The following is a 14,897-nucleotide window of genomic DNA, read 5'->3' as shown; positions in this document are numbered from 1 at the left end:
AAATATATTATAGTATTACAATTATTTATGAATTAATGCCACTTTAATGTTGAAAGCGTTGGACTCATTTTAACGACTGTATATACTCTATCTGCTGGGTAGCTTGAAGATTTCTCCCAGGGATCAAAAAGGTTTTATCTTAATATGTTATACTTACATCATAATTTATTTGTCGATTATATGAACCTGCTAAGAAACCTTCGTTTTAAGATAAAGCTAGTGGAGTAAAAAGTACAATATTTGCCATCAAGATGTTGACTGAACTCTATTCTCACTATTACTGCTACAGAAGTAACATCTGCCCTCACCTGTCTCCTCCTCAGGGGTTTGTGCAGATACAGGTGAGGTTTCTTGTGGTGTGATGGATCAGTGTGAGGAGGACAGTGAAGGTTCCCAGCTCAGCGAGGAGCAGCAAGAGGAGGAGCAGCAAGAGGAGGAGCAGCAAGAGGAAGAGCAGCAAGAGGAGGAGCAGCAGCCAACGGATCCGTCCATCCTGCCCACAACCCAGGTCCAGGAGGGCGACAGTGGCGATGAGTACGACACTGATCTGGAAACAGACAGTAAGTCACAGTGAGGATAATATTGATGGACGGTCCTCGACCTCCTCACCTCTTCCTCCTTTTTTTATCTGCATTGTCCCAAATGTTTTCAGATGCCAATCAAAGAAAGAGTTATTCCCGTGCCGAGTTGTACCTGCACGCCTGTCAGTGGACAGGGGCCGTTCCCGTTTCCTCTTTCCTCCGCAACCTGGATGAACCCAATCTCAACCTGAACCACTATGGTGTGGGACCTGTGGGGGCCAAAGCTCTCGCCATAGTTCTGCAGGTAAGGGCCTTCAATCCCATTCATCGAGATAAATCAATCAATCAACAATCTTTGATTAATTAATTCAATTTTTACAAGTAAGGTTATGGATGGGGTTGAGGTAAGGGCTCTTTTTAAGATACTAATGTCCTGATATGAGGTCTTGATTCTGTAGTTTTTATAAATTTTCAATGTAGTTCATGTAGACGGATACAAAGATGTAAAGAAAAAGGACCTGGTCAAGATTTTCTGTCAATCATTTAATTAGTTTATTAGTGTATTTCTTCCTGTTTCAGAGTGACAGTGTCATCACCAACCTTGAGCTGGAAGATAACGGACTCGGGGCAGAGGGGGCGCGCTATTTGATGGAGATGCTGCAAAGAAACATCACCATTCAGAGTCTAGTAACTATTCTGAAACTATCGTGTCGAATACAGTTCTCAGTTCTGTTTAAATCTGTGGTATCAGCACTCCAAACTCATTCACATACATTTTTAAAATAACTATTTAGAATAAGCTAATGCTTTTTTTTTTGTCTTCACTTCAGAATCTGTCCAACAACCAGCTGCGCTTTGAAGGAGCGGACATAATCTCCAAAATGCTGTTAGACAATTACTACATCAAATACCTCAAACTCTCTGGTGATCAACTACGTCTTTTTATGTTCCCCTCTGCATCACTGCAACACAGTGGAAGGTACGAGGTCAAGTAAACTCTGTTTTGGATAAGTAATTAAATGAATTTCTCCTTCTTCCCTTAGGAAATGATTTTGATGATTCTGCTGCTAGGTGCTTTACTGAAGCTTTAAAGGTTTGTACAATGCGTTGACTGCTGAATCCAGGTGGTGGAAGAGCATCTGAGCTTCGACACATTTTTCATGACCATGTGCTTACAGATGAATCAAGTCCGAATTGCAATTAAGCTTTAAAACCGATCTTTTCCTCCTTCCTCAGGTTGATAATGTGGTCCAAGAGCTGGACCTCAGTTACAATAAGTTCTGTGCTGGAGGAGAACACCTGGGTCAGATGTTAGGTACAGTAGTTCATTTACTGACTGTAGTAGGAGAAACTACAAGAGTGATTTATCTCCAAATTAAATGTTTATTCTTTTATCTTTTCATGTAAGAAAATATAAACTGAAATAATACAACAGCCATTGTGCATATTTTCTTTCAAAAAGATGATAAAACTGTTTTTGGGCATATTGTTGGACTGACATCCAGGCTTTAAGTCTCTGTTTACAACTTACATCTGAGATGTCAGATAAAGCTTTTTTGGATCCACTGCGTAGGAACATTGCAACCACTGGATCTTAATGAGTATTTCGACTCGAGCGTTGTGCTGTGAATGAACTATAATAGACTCTTTCTGCTGTGTTTGATGACGATTGAAACTTGATGTTTCTGCTTCTTCTGTTATATTGTGAATCTTGTATGTTCGATGTTTTGCCTGGTGTCTCTATAGTTAGTCTTTAACTTGTAGTCCATCATGCCTAGGACTACAATTCCCTTGATGAAGCCACTCAAGCCCAACTGATTGACACAGGTGTTCTGCATTAAGGCTCATCAAGTGACGTTCTTTTAACTTTGTGTACCGCTGCTTCCACTTTCCACATGTTCTGCCTCGAGGCAGGTCTCTGACTGAACGCTAGCAAAATAAATACGACTCTTGCACAGATTTGAGTGTGCGGGTGCTTTTCTCCATTGGTTTTGATAGTCTATAGCTCCAGCAGCACCAAGTTAAGTGTGATACCAGATGAAAAGAAGTACAATTTGGACCAAATACTAGTCAAAACTACCACCAATACTGAATATACTGATGTCTTTGCAGAAATAAACGGTGTCAGTTTAAAACATTGTAACCCTTTAAATTTGTTTCCCCCTTCACAAAGCCACAAATGTAGGTATTGAAATCCTAAATCTGAGCTGGAATAACCTTCGCATGCGTGGCGCAGTGGCTCTGAGTGCTGGGCTGAAGGTGACTAACATAACACACTCAAGCAAAAGCCCTCAGTGTATTTTTTAACGGTCTGTCCACTATCATAACTGTTTGTCGCTTACATTTTCCTTTCCTGAGGTAAACTCGACTCTGAAGCAGCTCCACCTGTCATGGAATGGTTTTGGCCACATAGAGGCAGAGTCACTGGGTCAGGCACTGAAACAAAACAGCACGCTGGTGCTGCTGGACCTCAGCAGTAACCATATAGACGACCTGGCTGTGACACCGCTCTGCCAGGGCCTGGCCTCCAACGACACCCTCAGGGTCCTCAAGGTGACAAAAGGGACAATTCTGTAGCACTGGTATTTTATGTCATCATAAAGGTGATTTGAAACTTTTTGCACTCTTAAGAAGCTGTAGGTTAATTTATGTTAATGGTGATTTGGTGTGTGTATATTTTTTGTTTAGCTTTCCCATAATCCCCTGTCAAGTACTGGAGCGCTGACGCTGCTCAAAACAGTTAGCAACAACATGAAATCAGCATTGGCGGAGATCGATATTTCTGTAAGTGCAGCAAAAACACATTTCACCTCAGCATATGGGTATGAGTTCATATACATATGACTCAGTGCTACAAATGTGCCTGTGTCTGTGTGTGTGTGTGTGTGTGTGTGTGCATGCAGACCGTGTTTGTGTGCGAGGCCTTTGTGGAGCTGTTGAAAAAAGTCCATCAGAAGCGTCCTGCTCTGAATGTTCGGTACAGCATCACACGCTCGGTCACCAGGAACCTATTGGCCCTTCAGATCTTTCAGGTCAGTGGTCAGGAAGGGAGGGAGATCTGGTGATGGATAATACCTGAATATTGAACGTTTATTCTCATGACTTTACAAAAAACATGTCCACCATATCCTAAAGAGATCATTTCTTTCTTTTTATGTGTACTGTTGAACTATGTGATTCACAAACTTGAAACATGATCTGGATTCTTTCATAGAAATTCCTTGAAGAGCGAAATGAGAGCATCATGGACTTCTTCCAGGCTTTGGATAAAGAAGCAACCATGAATGTCTCCACTTCTGCCTTCAGGAAGGCTGTACAGGTCAGGCACATTGCACTGGAAACCTCATACATTAGTACATGTCATTAATAAGAACAAGACATATCAGAAGATTACTTAACTGGGCTGACGTACTCAGATATCTATTACTACCTGCAGGCAGCGAACGTACCTCTGGATCAGAGACAGCTTGAGTGGTTGATCAGGAAGTTTGACAAGACCTGCACAGCCAACATAATGTACAGGTTAGTCTTCAGCTGGTGTGTGTATATGTCTATACGCTGTCAAGAAGGAACACAAACATCATTACATGCAACTTTTCATGAAAAAAACAACCAAAATTATTAGTTTTATTAGGGTCAGGTCACCAAAACTTATATAATAAACTATGCTATAACACTACAGTAGCGGTGTCTCGACCAAGTGGATCATTCAGATTTCAGGTTAAAAAATAATTGGAAAAAAGTAGCTTGACAAAATAAGTCAAGGTCCACTTATAAGCTTTTTCTAGAGCTTTCAAACACAACCCACAGTTTTCAGTACACAGAGCTCAGTTGTCATGGAGATGTTTTTTCTCTCTTCTTGTCAACACTGGTGACTCCACTTTACCCAAATCAGATTCAAATTGTGTTGACTGTCAGACAGTAATGTGATATCCAGCTTCCTCTTTGAGCTGTCTCTCTCTGTTGCAGTCAGTTCGCTGAGCTGTCATAGATACAGAGACGTCAGGCACTACTAAGATGAGGATAACAGAGGAGATATCTTCAAATAAAAGTTATTGGAGTCTGTTTGAGTTTGTTTTTTATATGCTGGCAATGTGACAAGATGCAGTAGGTCCTCCATTTTTTTGCCATACAATACCACGTTTACAAAATATAGATACTTACAAGGAGGAACTGACATCACAAACCCAATGGTTTTGTGCACCACTGACAGGTATGCCCTAATAGCAGCTTCCTATGACCTCAGTGAATCCCTCTTCCTCTCTCTCTCCCTCCGCTGTCGTTCTTCTCTCAACCCAATTCTGTCCAGTGTGAATACTTGAACCTCTGACACCAACCAGCTGCACCCACCTGAGCGCTGCCAGCTGTGTCCGCCGCTGGGCCACAGGGTCCTCTGCCTCATTCTCTCCATCCAAAAATAATCTTACGGTATGACAACAGAACAAGAGGAGGAAGAAAAAGAGAGCTGGCATCCATATCAAAGGACCGAGAGGAGGGAAAGAATAGGGCCAGATGCAAGCTAGTTGTTTCGCCACATTGGTTAGCTTTGAATGAAATGGTCTGTAAAGGAAACGGCACACTAATGCATATGCATGTGCAGCATTACTTATGCAGGCCCGGCAGGGTAGGATTATTAAGGGTGTGCTGATGAATTGTCTCAAGGTGCGATATTAAACAGTGCAATCCGTTTCTGTCAGGTGGCTCCAGTGGTAACCACAGAGGAGACAATGACATGAGGAACCATATCACCCACTTGTCTTAGTGAGTCATGTGCAAACGGCTTGACTCTATAGTATCCTGGGTCATCAGGACACCGGCAACCCTGTTAAACTTCCCATTTCAGTTTAAAACATACATTTGTCTCCTCCAGACAGTCTCCTTTTCCTCAACATGGTGGTCGTCTTCCATGTCAGCCTCAGCGTCATTGGGTTCGCTAAGTCCAACGCTGTCAGTATCACTTTCTGAGGAGCTGTAGTAGCTGTCAGTGCGATATGCTTCTTCATTATCGCATTCCTCGCTGGAATATTGTAGTCAAATCCATTCAGTTCCCTGCTCATAATTAAAATTTGTCTTGAAGGGACGGCAACCGGCTGCCAGAGAGGTCCCAGGATATTTTGCAGCCGGTCTCGTCTTCCATTAATGAATGAAACAATGAACCTTCAGGTCTCCCTCTGAAAATAATCTCGACTCAAACTCTCACTCCACTCTATATGGTCTTTGTTATAGATACATGTTTGGAATATGAAATTGAATTCATTTATTAGTTTAAGCTGAACAAATAAGTGAACAGTTTAATAGAAAATCAGCAGTGTTTCTGATGTAAAACACCCCTTAAACAGCAAATTAATTTAAATTAATAAAGATGTTATGCAGTGTTAGTCGCTGTTTTAAAAGATATGTCCGTTATTTTACAGCAGGTTTCAATGTTGTACCGAGTTTATAGCCCACATATCTCTATCACCTGACTCCTGGGCTGATTCTGAATCAGTTTCTCTTTTCCTGCTCCATCTTGAATCATTTGTACCTTCTTTACTTTCTCCAGATTCGTCTCCATTGTTGCCCCAAGAGTTTCATCCCTTCATTCACTCTCTGGAAATATATATTTAACAAAATGCTTTCCTGTGATTATCTGATCCGACAACTCAGTCTCGATAGATAGCTGTTAGATTTCTAACCTGTAACTAAAATGTTTCCCTTTTCCCTGACTGCATTCATGAGGGTGCGTACACATAAAAAGATGGAATCATCTAATAAATGTAGAACCACAACAGGATGTTAACTGGAATTAGTTTGTACATAAATACAAGGGCTGTGCATTTGACAAAATGTGTTAAGCTGTTCCACTAAATATATTTATATTATAATAGTCTTTTCATAAGACTTTATAGGATGTACTTAATAAATTAAAAGTTAAAGTGTTTGAGAATGAAAATATAAATGGACCATTTTGGTTCTTTATAAAGGCATCACCTTAAACTCAAAACACACTTTCAGTTGGACTAAAATACAATTCTTTATATAATAACGTTGATATAATTAGCTATTTGAAAAGATAGAAAAAAATAACAGAATAATTTAGGTAAATTATCTCTCTGATGTGGCTTAATGAAAACAAACAGCTAGCTGCCAATTTCTAATGGGCCATCTTTCATCTGAATGGACACAAAGACTTAAAACCCACATCTTATTGAGCAGTCCAATTGGAAATTCACAGATTTGGCCAAATTTTGAAGACGAAACAAAAAACCTGCCAACAAACCCTTCAGATATCTATGCACCCACTGGCACACACTGCCAATTAGCATGATCTCGAAAGCGCTAATGGAATCTTGAGCGGTAATAAAAATTAAGAATAATTTAAATTAAAGGAACCTTGTATCATTGTTTTGCCTTGTATTCAGGCCCTTCTGTACCTCCAGTATTCTCATCGGTAATTTTAATTTTGGGTTTTTTTGTTCTTTATCATTATCATATATGAATCTGTGTTTTTCCTCAAACAGTGTTGTTCAGAATTTGTGTAAAGGTGCTATGGCAGATGAAAAAAGAGTTACATTGGACCCATTCCCTGCTGATTATTTAACGTAAAACAGAATATCTGACAGGGTATCTACATCAGCTGCCACACACTTGGCCTGTGTCTGTGAAGTTGGGTGAGAAAGGCGAGTACCAACCTTAGACTTGTCAGGAGATGATCCCATTATTTGAGCTTCTTCAGATGCCGAGGCAGTAGGCTGGTATTGAGGCTTTGAAGATCAGTTTTTGGCAGCAAAATTCAACTCAGCAGAGATAGTGTCGGGAGGCAAATGGACTTTGGCACCAAGAGTAAAAGCCAAGATTGCCCACTGAAGACGTTCCTTGGCTCAGCCTCGTTGTTTTTATTTTGCCGTTTAAAAAAGAGACAAAGTCTGTTGTTAGGAGATGAAGTTAAGGTGAAATGTGCAGAATATAGTGAGTGGTACACTTGGCTTTTAACATCACAATAATCCTCACAGTGCTGCAAGTGCCTTCTGTTTGTTATCAATTCATGGAAATAAGATAAGCTTAAATTCATTTATTGACATTCAGGATGTCTTGTTTTGTTGTACAACAATTCAAAACCCAAAGAGATTAAACTTTGTGATGCATATAAGACAAACTAACGCAGGAAAACTTATTTGAGGGTGGAACCAGACCAATTTTTTGCTCCGAAACGGTAAACTTAAGGTCCAGTTGTGTAACATTTAGGAGGCTTATTGGCAGAAATGGAGACAATAATAGGTATGTTTTCATTAGTGATAGTTAATCACCTGAATATGGGAATCGGTTAGATTTTTGTTTAGCCTTGAATGAGCCTTTCATATCTTACAGACGCTGTGGGTCGTCTTCTTTGGAGTCTGCCATGTTAAACCACCATGTTTCTACAGTAGCCCAGAAGGGACAAACCAAACACAGGCTCCATCGTTGTTTCTCCTTTATGCTTGGAAGGGGAGGGTGAAGCGATGGAGTCTACAATGCTAGATGCCACTTAATCCTTCACACTGGACCCTTTTTAAAGGATTAATTGATTATCGGCTGTTCCAGATTAATGGTTTAGTCAATTGAAGGAAAATGTATCAACTTGTTGGACTTATTGTAATACAGCTATTATGTGCAATGTTTGTAAAGTCAAAGTGCAAGACAAGTTTAGTACATAAAACTCTTGAGATGTTTAATGTTTAAAATTGTTTCTTTAAATAGATACAAGTATTTTATATATAGGATAGTACAATGAAAATCCAACATTGGAGCTCAACATAAAAACCTGCTGCCAAATTGTGCGTTTTGAACATTACTCCCAACATATCGCCCATAAACAATATATATATATATACTGTATGTATACTGTATGTATACTGTATGTATGTGTGTGTATATATATATTTATATATGTATATTAAAAAACAAACAGTGTCTGGTTTGTTTTGTACAGTTTCTGATAATGAACAGTGAATTCATGTGTCAGTTTTACTAAAAGCTCACAACAGTTTGATCAACATTTTTAGATTTTGATGGCCAAAGAATCTGCCCAACAACAGCAAGGCAAGGTTTAACACAAATTAAAATAAAAAGACAGGACACGGATGACGATGTCAAGCAGGGACATAAGTGATCCGAACACATGCTCGTCAGACAGGTCGCTGATTACTTTTCCCAGACTGTTGATGGCAACAATGACTAGCAGCAAACCGAGGAATTCTTTCAATCCTGTGTTAACATTAAAAACATCTTGAACTAATCTGAGTCAGCTCTGCTTGGCCCCGCTGTGGGAAAAGTGGCCCAGGAGCACCAACTAACAAGCAAGGGAGAAAGTCATGCAGCCAACTGTTGCCTGGAGAAGTCATTTTGTTTCATGATTACACAACTATGCCAAGGATGTAGCAAGTATTTGTCTGCTGCTTCATATGTTGCTATGTTGCTGCTTCAGCTGAGGAGCACATGTGTATAACAGCAACACACCCATAAGTGAGTTATCTTTAACATTTTAAGCCTGTATATGCGAATGTTTAAGACATGTAATGTAAATGTGACTATTATATTCAAATGTAGCAAAAACAATTACTGATAGAAGATGGCAATCTTTTAGCTTGGTTGATTTATCCAAGGCCCGTGTTTTCAGATACTTCAAGTTACTCTACAGATAATACCACGTATTAAAAGCTCCATATGGAGTGTTGGAACAAGACTTAAATGTCCTGCTGCAGTCTGACTGAACAGTTAAAGAGACAACAGAAGCGGTGTAGGTGATTTTGTACAATTTGTGCGTTTCTTTTGTGACGTGGAACTTTATGCAGCTGAGCTATCTTTAAATGAGAGTAATGTGGTGGGAGAAACATCACATGTCCAGAAGCAACACTCTTGGATCTTCCACCACCGCTTTGATCTTGCGTAAGAAAGTCACCGCTTCTCTGCCGTCAACGAGTCGGTGGTCGTACGTCAGCGCCACGTACATCATGGGCCGGATCTCGACCTGCCCAACCAGAAAGCAGTTAAATTGTTTACTCGTTCATTTTTTCTTTTGAAATGCAGACATTTTTTTTGCTGTCTTTATTTACAGACACACAAATTCTCACCTTGCCATTGATGGCCACAGGTCGCTCAAAGATGCCATGCATGCCCAGGATGGCAGATTGTGGGGGGTTGATGATGGGCGTTCCAAACATTGATCCAAACACGCCTCCGTTGCTGATGGTGAAGGTGCCTCCATCCATATCTTCAACAGCAAGCTCGTTTTTACGAGCCTTGGGCACACAACAAGATTTTATCATTTTTGTGATGGAAGTAAATAAAAATGTACTATTTATTTGATTCAAACTTGCACTGCAGTCTAAGATGACAAATATCTTCTTGCTCTTCAATTAAAGATTTGAAAACAATGCAATGATTGAGCTGTTTACCTTTTCTCCCAATGCATTAATGGCTTTCTCGATGTCAGTGAAGTTCATGGTCTCAACATTACGGATCACTGGGACAACAAGCCCCTAAACAAATGTGTGTTATTAAAGTGTATTCAGTGTTACGCAGCATTCAGCAGTAACAGTTTTTATACATAAATGTAGTTTTATAGAGCCAAAAGGTATACCTTTGGAGTTGCCACAGCAACACTGATGTCTACGTACTCCCTGTAGACAATCTCTTTGGTTGTATCATCAATAACTGCAGTTAAAAAACATTTTAGGAAGAAAGTTTGTGAAAAAGAAAACAAACATAAAAAGTATAATATATGGCTACGTCTGCTACACAACAGAGGGTTCAAAAGTAAGTCTGTGTTGTCGTACCGGCATTGACAGCAGGTTGGTCAGTCAGAGCGTATGCTGCAGCCTTCACAAACGCAGACATAAAACCCAGTTTGACGCTGTGTTTCTTCAAGAAAGCATCCTTATGGACTGTCCTCATCTCCTGAATGTTGCTGAAACAACATTGACAACATATTAGAGAATCTCTGCCAATGATTTGTTGAAAAAAAGTTCCCTATAGTCAAATCTATCTGATGATACTGTGTGATATTGCTGTGCACAATTTCTGCCATGAAATGTTAATCTGGTTCTTTTTTGTACTGAGGCTTGTAATCCAATCCCAGCTAGATTAATGTATATTCTACAAAGGGAGCTGTAATAATCTTTTCCGGAGCTGCTGTGGCTCACCTCATGTCCACCTCGTTGAAGGTGGTCAACATGGCGCAGGTGTTCTGAGCCTCCTTTAGCCTCTGGGCGATCCTCAGCCTCATACGGTTCATCTTCACCTGGACAGAAGGAGAACAAACCATCTGTGAACCATCTGTAATATTTGAATGCAATAAAAGAAACAAAGCACATGAATGAAACGTAACAAGTGTGTCATTAGCATATGTGTGCGTTACCCTGTTTTCTCCTCTGGCTCCTACTGTTAAAGGAGCTGGTGCTGGAGCAGTGGGCTTCACAGGAGAAACTTGACAAAGAGAGAAAGACAGAATGTGACATTAGGAGACGAGAAATAGTGCTGGTGGCCTATTCGGAAACATACAGCACAGTAATGATAAAAACATGCTTTCTGCAGCATGTAGATTTATATTACAAGAGAAGAAAACACACCAGGTTTTGGTTGGGCAGCTGGTGGTGGCATTGGAGGCATGGCAGTGGGGGCTGAAGCTGGAGGTGGAGGTGGTGGCGGTGGAGGGGCTGCAGCTGGTGCCTCTGCAGCTGGGGGAGGGGCTGCTTTGGCGGCAGCAGCGGCTGAGGTAACAGAAAAAAACAAACAAAAAAAGGGAAAGTAGTTTGGGTCCAACGATTCACAAAATACACATTTTGCCTCCTCCTTCATTTTTAACCAATCAGAGTAGGTTCTCAGCAGCATATGTAACTTATACTACAGCAGTCACTGAAAACAACACCAAGCACTGAAAGGAAATCCACACTGACACATCTCATCTTTGGCTTATGTGAGGCAACAAACAAACAAAAAAGCCTTTCTGTACAACAAGGTAAAGTATCTAAACTGTGGTGATACTCAGGTATCACTGACACTAGCCTGTAAGAACGTATAGAATAAGAACTGTTTGTTTATTTCAGTGATAAAATGACAACGGACGTTCAACTAAGCACACCTCCTTTCCGGAGTTTGAAGAGGGGCGTCCCTCCTTCAACCTTCCCTCCATCAGGCACCAGCAGTTCCTCAATGACACCAGCTGCTGGAGAGGGGACTTGTACTGAGGTCTGGAAATACAAAAAGGTTTGAGTCATTTTCTTACTCCAAACAAAACAAAAACAACATACAGATGATTTTAGGTTGATGATCTTTCTTATCTTATACCTTGTCAGTCTCAATTTCACACACCACCTCGTCTTCTTTCACCGAGTCGCCCACAGCTAGAACACAATGAAAGAGCATGTGTTTTAACATTTGGCACATTGGTAATACAATATGGACTGACACCTGTGAAACACTGACAATATTTCATCTACAATATGTTTATTAAATACCAACCTTTCTCCCACCTCACATCCCCCTCTGTAACAGATTCTGCAAATGCAGGAGTTTTGACTGTGACTACCTCATCCCCTGCACAACAAAACAAAAGTTGGCGTGAGTTAAAACACCGAGCAGAGTCGATGGCAGTACGCAACGCTGAAAACTGTTGCAACACGTACTGTGAACAGCAGATGTCTTGAAGTATCTGATGTGGAAGACATTAGCTGATGATGGAAATTCACATCTACAAGAAAACAAAACAAAACAATTACTTGCATTTTTTTAGAGAACTCTTACTCTAACAATGCATCATTGTGACTTTCTACACGTGAAGTGGTCACAGAAGGGCATTAAAGGCAGAAAACAGAATGGGAGAAAGCACTTACGGCTGAGAATTCCTGTAAACTAGCCGGCTGCAGACGGACAGACCTTAGGATGAAAAAAGGGAAAAAAAAAAAGAGAGAAAGAAGACAGAAAATCAACAAAAGCTGTAACTACTGCTTCTCCCGAGGATCTAACATGAGTCATGAGCGGAGTTCTCTGAAAGCTACTATTAACCACTTGTGGGCTCCTGAGGCATCTTAGCCATTCAATAAGCATTACTGATTCTACAGATGATCCACTCATAGAGCTTGTTTATTCATGAGCGATAAAATGAAGACTGGACTCTTAGATGTTGCATTAACTGATGAGGTCCTCAAATCCAACTAAAAGTCTAATCTACTTAAGAGCACACGTACCTGATGCACTTTGTCGGACGAGCACATTATTGGCCTGAAAAGAGAGAGAAAAAATCTGTTTCACATGTATCCATGTATATGTGGTGTTTGGAATTTTACAGTGGCGAAATCTACCCCTAAATCTAACACTCGGGTTAAATAATGAAATTGTTTTTAATCTACTCAATCTGTAAAACATCTAAATAAATTCACCAGTAAATTCTGACACAAAAACAGAATAATGAGATTAATCCTGCTTTTAAAAACTCACTATAAAGTTCATCTGGACTGAAACAAAGACTACCTCCACTGACACCACATCAATGGACTAGGGCTGCATACGAGCGATTATTCAATCAATCGGTAAAATGCCAAAAGACATTCAGTTTTAAATGATATAAAACAGAAAGTGGGAGACATTAGAAAACAGACAGCAGAGAACTTTGGGCATTTTTGCTTTAATGTTTAATGGCTCGTCAAAACAGTCACAGATTAATTAGCTGTTAATTGACTAAATCAATGAATTGTTGCAGCTTTTACAGTTTTATAAGACATATAACTTTAAAAGAAATGAGCAAATGTGTTATGTCACAAAGCAAAATGCCATATATCTAATGAGCGTGGCTTTTGGCAATCATAGACGGAGATGCATCAAGATCGGGGGGGGGGGGGCTTATCACTACACAACTTTAATGGGGAGGGGTTTCAGTGCATAAGGTGGTTTAACTTTCAGTCAAACCACTGGACTTTCTACTGCTGACAGAAACAGGCAGCTGTACAGTTAACTGCGCTGCATTGCCGTATGTTTTGAGTCATGTCTTGGTCTTGGGTGGGTCTCTCAGGGCCTCTGGTGAAGAAGCCTGCCTAGTTCTGGCTGCTTCTAAGCGGATGTTTGTCTCGCGGAGTCCCTTTTGATCCCAATCTAAACCTACTGATGTGGGATGCCAGATGAGGGTGGAGTTTTCAGAAATGAACCAAACGATTTACAATCGATGGAAGCGTGTGTAGGCACGCAGCCGCAAAGTCACAAGAACAACTGCTGTTCCAAGGAGGGCCGAGAGTACAACAATGGCTGGATGAATCACCAACATATTTAATTTAATTCTGCCTTCGTGCATTAACCCTTTCAATGTGTTCCACTAGAACAGCCTCCTCCTCAGTTAAAACTCTAGACGGATCGGGCACCCCTACCCTTTATATCCATACAGTTATATATAAAGACAGTATCTACAAGTTAAACAATTGATAAGGAAAACAATCAGTTATTTGCAGCCCCAAAAGTTACCACACCTCCCAGTTACGAGTTTATTATTAGATACACTTAGCTAAAACCAATGCAGTCTAATTCAACCATCGTGCAATAAACACTATCTTCATGGAGGTTATAATGTTGAGTTTTTTTAGAGGTGTTGATTCACCTGTACGGTCATTTTGGATGTACTTTTGATCCACACTGCATTATACAGAGAGGTGTTTTTCTGTTTATTCAGCCTAACCTCACTGCTTTAAACGGGGTGGACAGTATAACAGAAACACCAGTCGGTATAATGCAACACAATCCAACACCACCACAAACTGTAGCCAACAAAAATGACTCAAGTTGTATCAACACCAGACTCTCTTCATGAAGCCACTCTTTGCTGCAGAGCTGTGGCTTTGCACTGCACTACTTTTAACCAATTAAACCTCATTAACATGCAGCTGGGTCTGTTTCTCAAGACCCCTTTGCAGCCATTACTCCATTAGCAACCCAGCATCAAGTAGACCAGACTAAGTTAGTACTAAGGGCTCATGGTACTAAGTTAGCAGCAACCGTGATCGTGTTACAGACAGCTGAACTTGTGAGGGTTATCCCCCCTCAACCTTCACACACATGTCGAACATAACATGGGCTATTTCTGTCAGCTCAACAACAACCAGTCTTACCACCACACGGCTCCATAACATGCTAACATGAGCCTGTCGAGTAGAGTGGAAGCCAGTGATTGAGCCATTTAAACAGGAGATAATAACAATAATAATAAACAAATAAAGGGGACAGAGGTTATTGTTGTTATCTTGTTAACGCTACCTACTCGTGTTATTAGGACTTTCTGGATAAAAGCTAACAATAAGTGCGGCTTGTAGTCTCAGAGGAAGAGTCAAGATAGTTAATGGGATACTGCTACTGCCTGTCTGCCTGTCTGCCTGTCTG

General features: G+C 40.5%; 2 protein-coding genes across 2 annotated transcripts in view; one reads left to right on the top strand and one right to left on the bottom strand.

Annotated features, from left to right (window-relative positions):
• The first annotated feature begins 330 nt into the window (after positions 1 to 330).
• Positions 331 to 4,537, top strand: LOC118340963 (leucine-rich repeat-containing protein 74A-like). Its single transcript, XM_035679131.1, has 13 exons — positions 331 to 560; positions 653 to 825; positions 1,101 to 1,208; positions 1,352 to 1,445; positions 1,565 to 1,614; positions 1,758 to 1,836; positions 2,695 to 2,780; positions 2,880 to 3,074; positions 3,210 to 3,305; positions 3,425 to 3,553; positions 3,736 to 3,840; positions 3,958 to 4,043; positions 4,495 to 4,537. Exons 1-13 carry the CDS (start codon positions 362 to 364, stop codon positions 4,535 to 4,537), a joined length of 1,443 nt encoding a protein of 480 aa, XP_035535024.1. The 5' UTR covers positions 331 to 361.
• A 3,650-nt stretch (positions 4,538 to 8,187) lies between these two features.
• The window catches only part of LOC118340492 (dihydrolipoyllysine-residue succinyltransferase component of 2-oxoglutarate dehydrogenase complex, mitochondrial-like), a 7,016-nt gene continuing 306 nt past the window's right edge, over positions 8,188 to 14,897 (bottom strand). Inside the window, exons 2-15 of the mRNA XM_035678509.1 lie at positions 12,725 to 12,758; positions 12,371 to 12,413; positions 12,164 to 12,228; positions 12,000 to 12,074; positions 11,826 to 11,881; positions 11,620 to 11,728; positions 11,108 to 11,248; positions 10,897 to 10,964; positions 10,682 to 10,779; positions 10,316 to 10,446; positions 10,120 to 10,193; positions 9,935 to 10,018; positions 9,611 to 9,778; positions 8,188 to 9,507 (exon numbers count right to left, since the gene is read on the bottom strand). Of these exons, the coding sequence (XP_035534402.1) occupies positions 9,373 to 9,507; positions 9,611 to 9,778; positions 9,935 to 10,018; positions 10,120 to 10,193; positions 10,316 to 10,446; positions 10,682 to 10,779; positions 10,897 to 10,964; positions 11,108 to 11,248; positions 11,620 to 11,728; positions 11,826 to 11,881; positions 12,000 to 12,074; positions 12,164 to 12,228; positions 12,371 to 12,413; positions 12,725 to 12,758 (1,281 nt within the window). The 3' untranslated portion in view covers positions 8,188 to 9,372. The remainder of the gene's footprint in view (positions 9,508 to 9,610; positions 9,779 to 9,934; positions 10,019 to 10,119; positions 10,194 to 10,315; positions 10,447 to 10,681; positions 10,780 to 10,896; positions 10,965 to 11,107; positions 11,249 to 11,619; positions 11,729 to 11,825; positions 11,882 to 11,999; positions 12,075 to 12,163; positions 12,229 to 12,370; positions 12,414 to 12,724; positions 12,759 to 14,897) is intronic.

This window comes from Morone saxatilis, unplaced genomic scaffold (genome assembly GCF_004916995.1).
Source record: "Morone saxatilis isolate NCDOM2014 unplaced genomic scaffold, NCSU_SB_2.0 Contig7, whole genome shotgun sequence".
Taxonomy (NCBI): Eukaryota; Metazoa; Chordata; class Actinopteri; family Moronidae; genus Morone; species Morone saxatilis.
The sequence above is the reverse complement of the archived record's forward strand: the minus strand, read 5'-3'. Positions and strand labels throughout refer to the sequence as shown.

What these genes read in the sequence shown, in the direction of transcription:
- LOC118340963 (XM_035679131.1), top strand. Translation starts at nt 362, where the DNA reads ATGGATCAGTGTGAGGAGGACAGTGAAGGTTCCCAGCTCAGCGAGGAG. An exon ending in ACATCACCATTCAGAGTCTA is followed by an intron (nt 1,209 to 1,351) that starts GTAACTATTCTG and finishes TCTTCACTTCAG; the next exon opens with AATCTGTCCAACAACCAGCT. An exon ending in TGGCGGAGATCGATATTTCT is followed by an intron (nt 3,306 to 3,424) that starts GTAAGTGCAGCA and finishes GTGTGCATGCAG; the next exon opens with ACCGTGTTTGTGTGCGAGGC.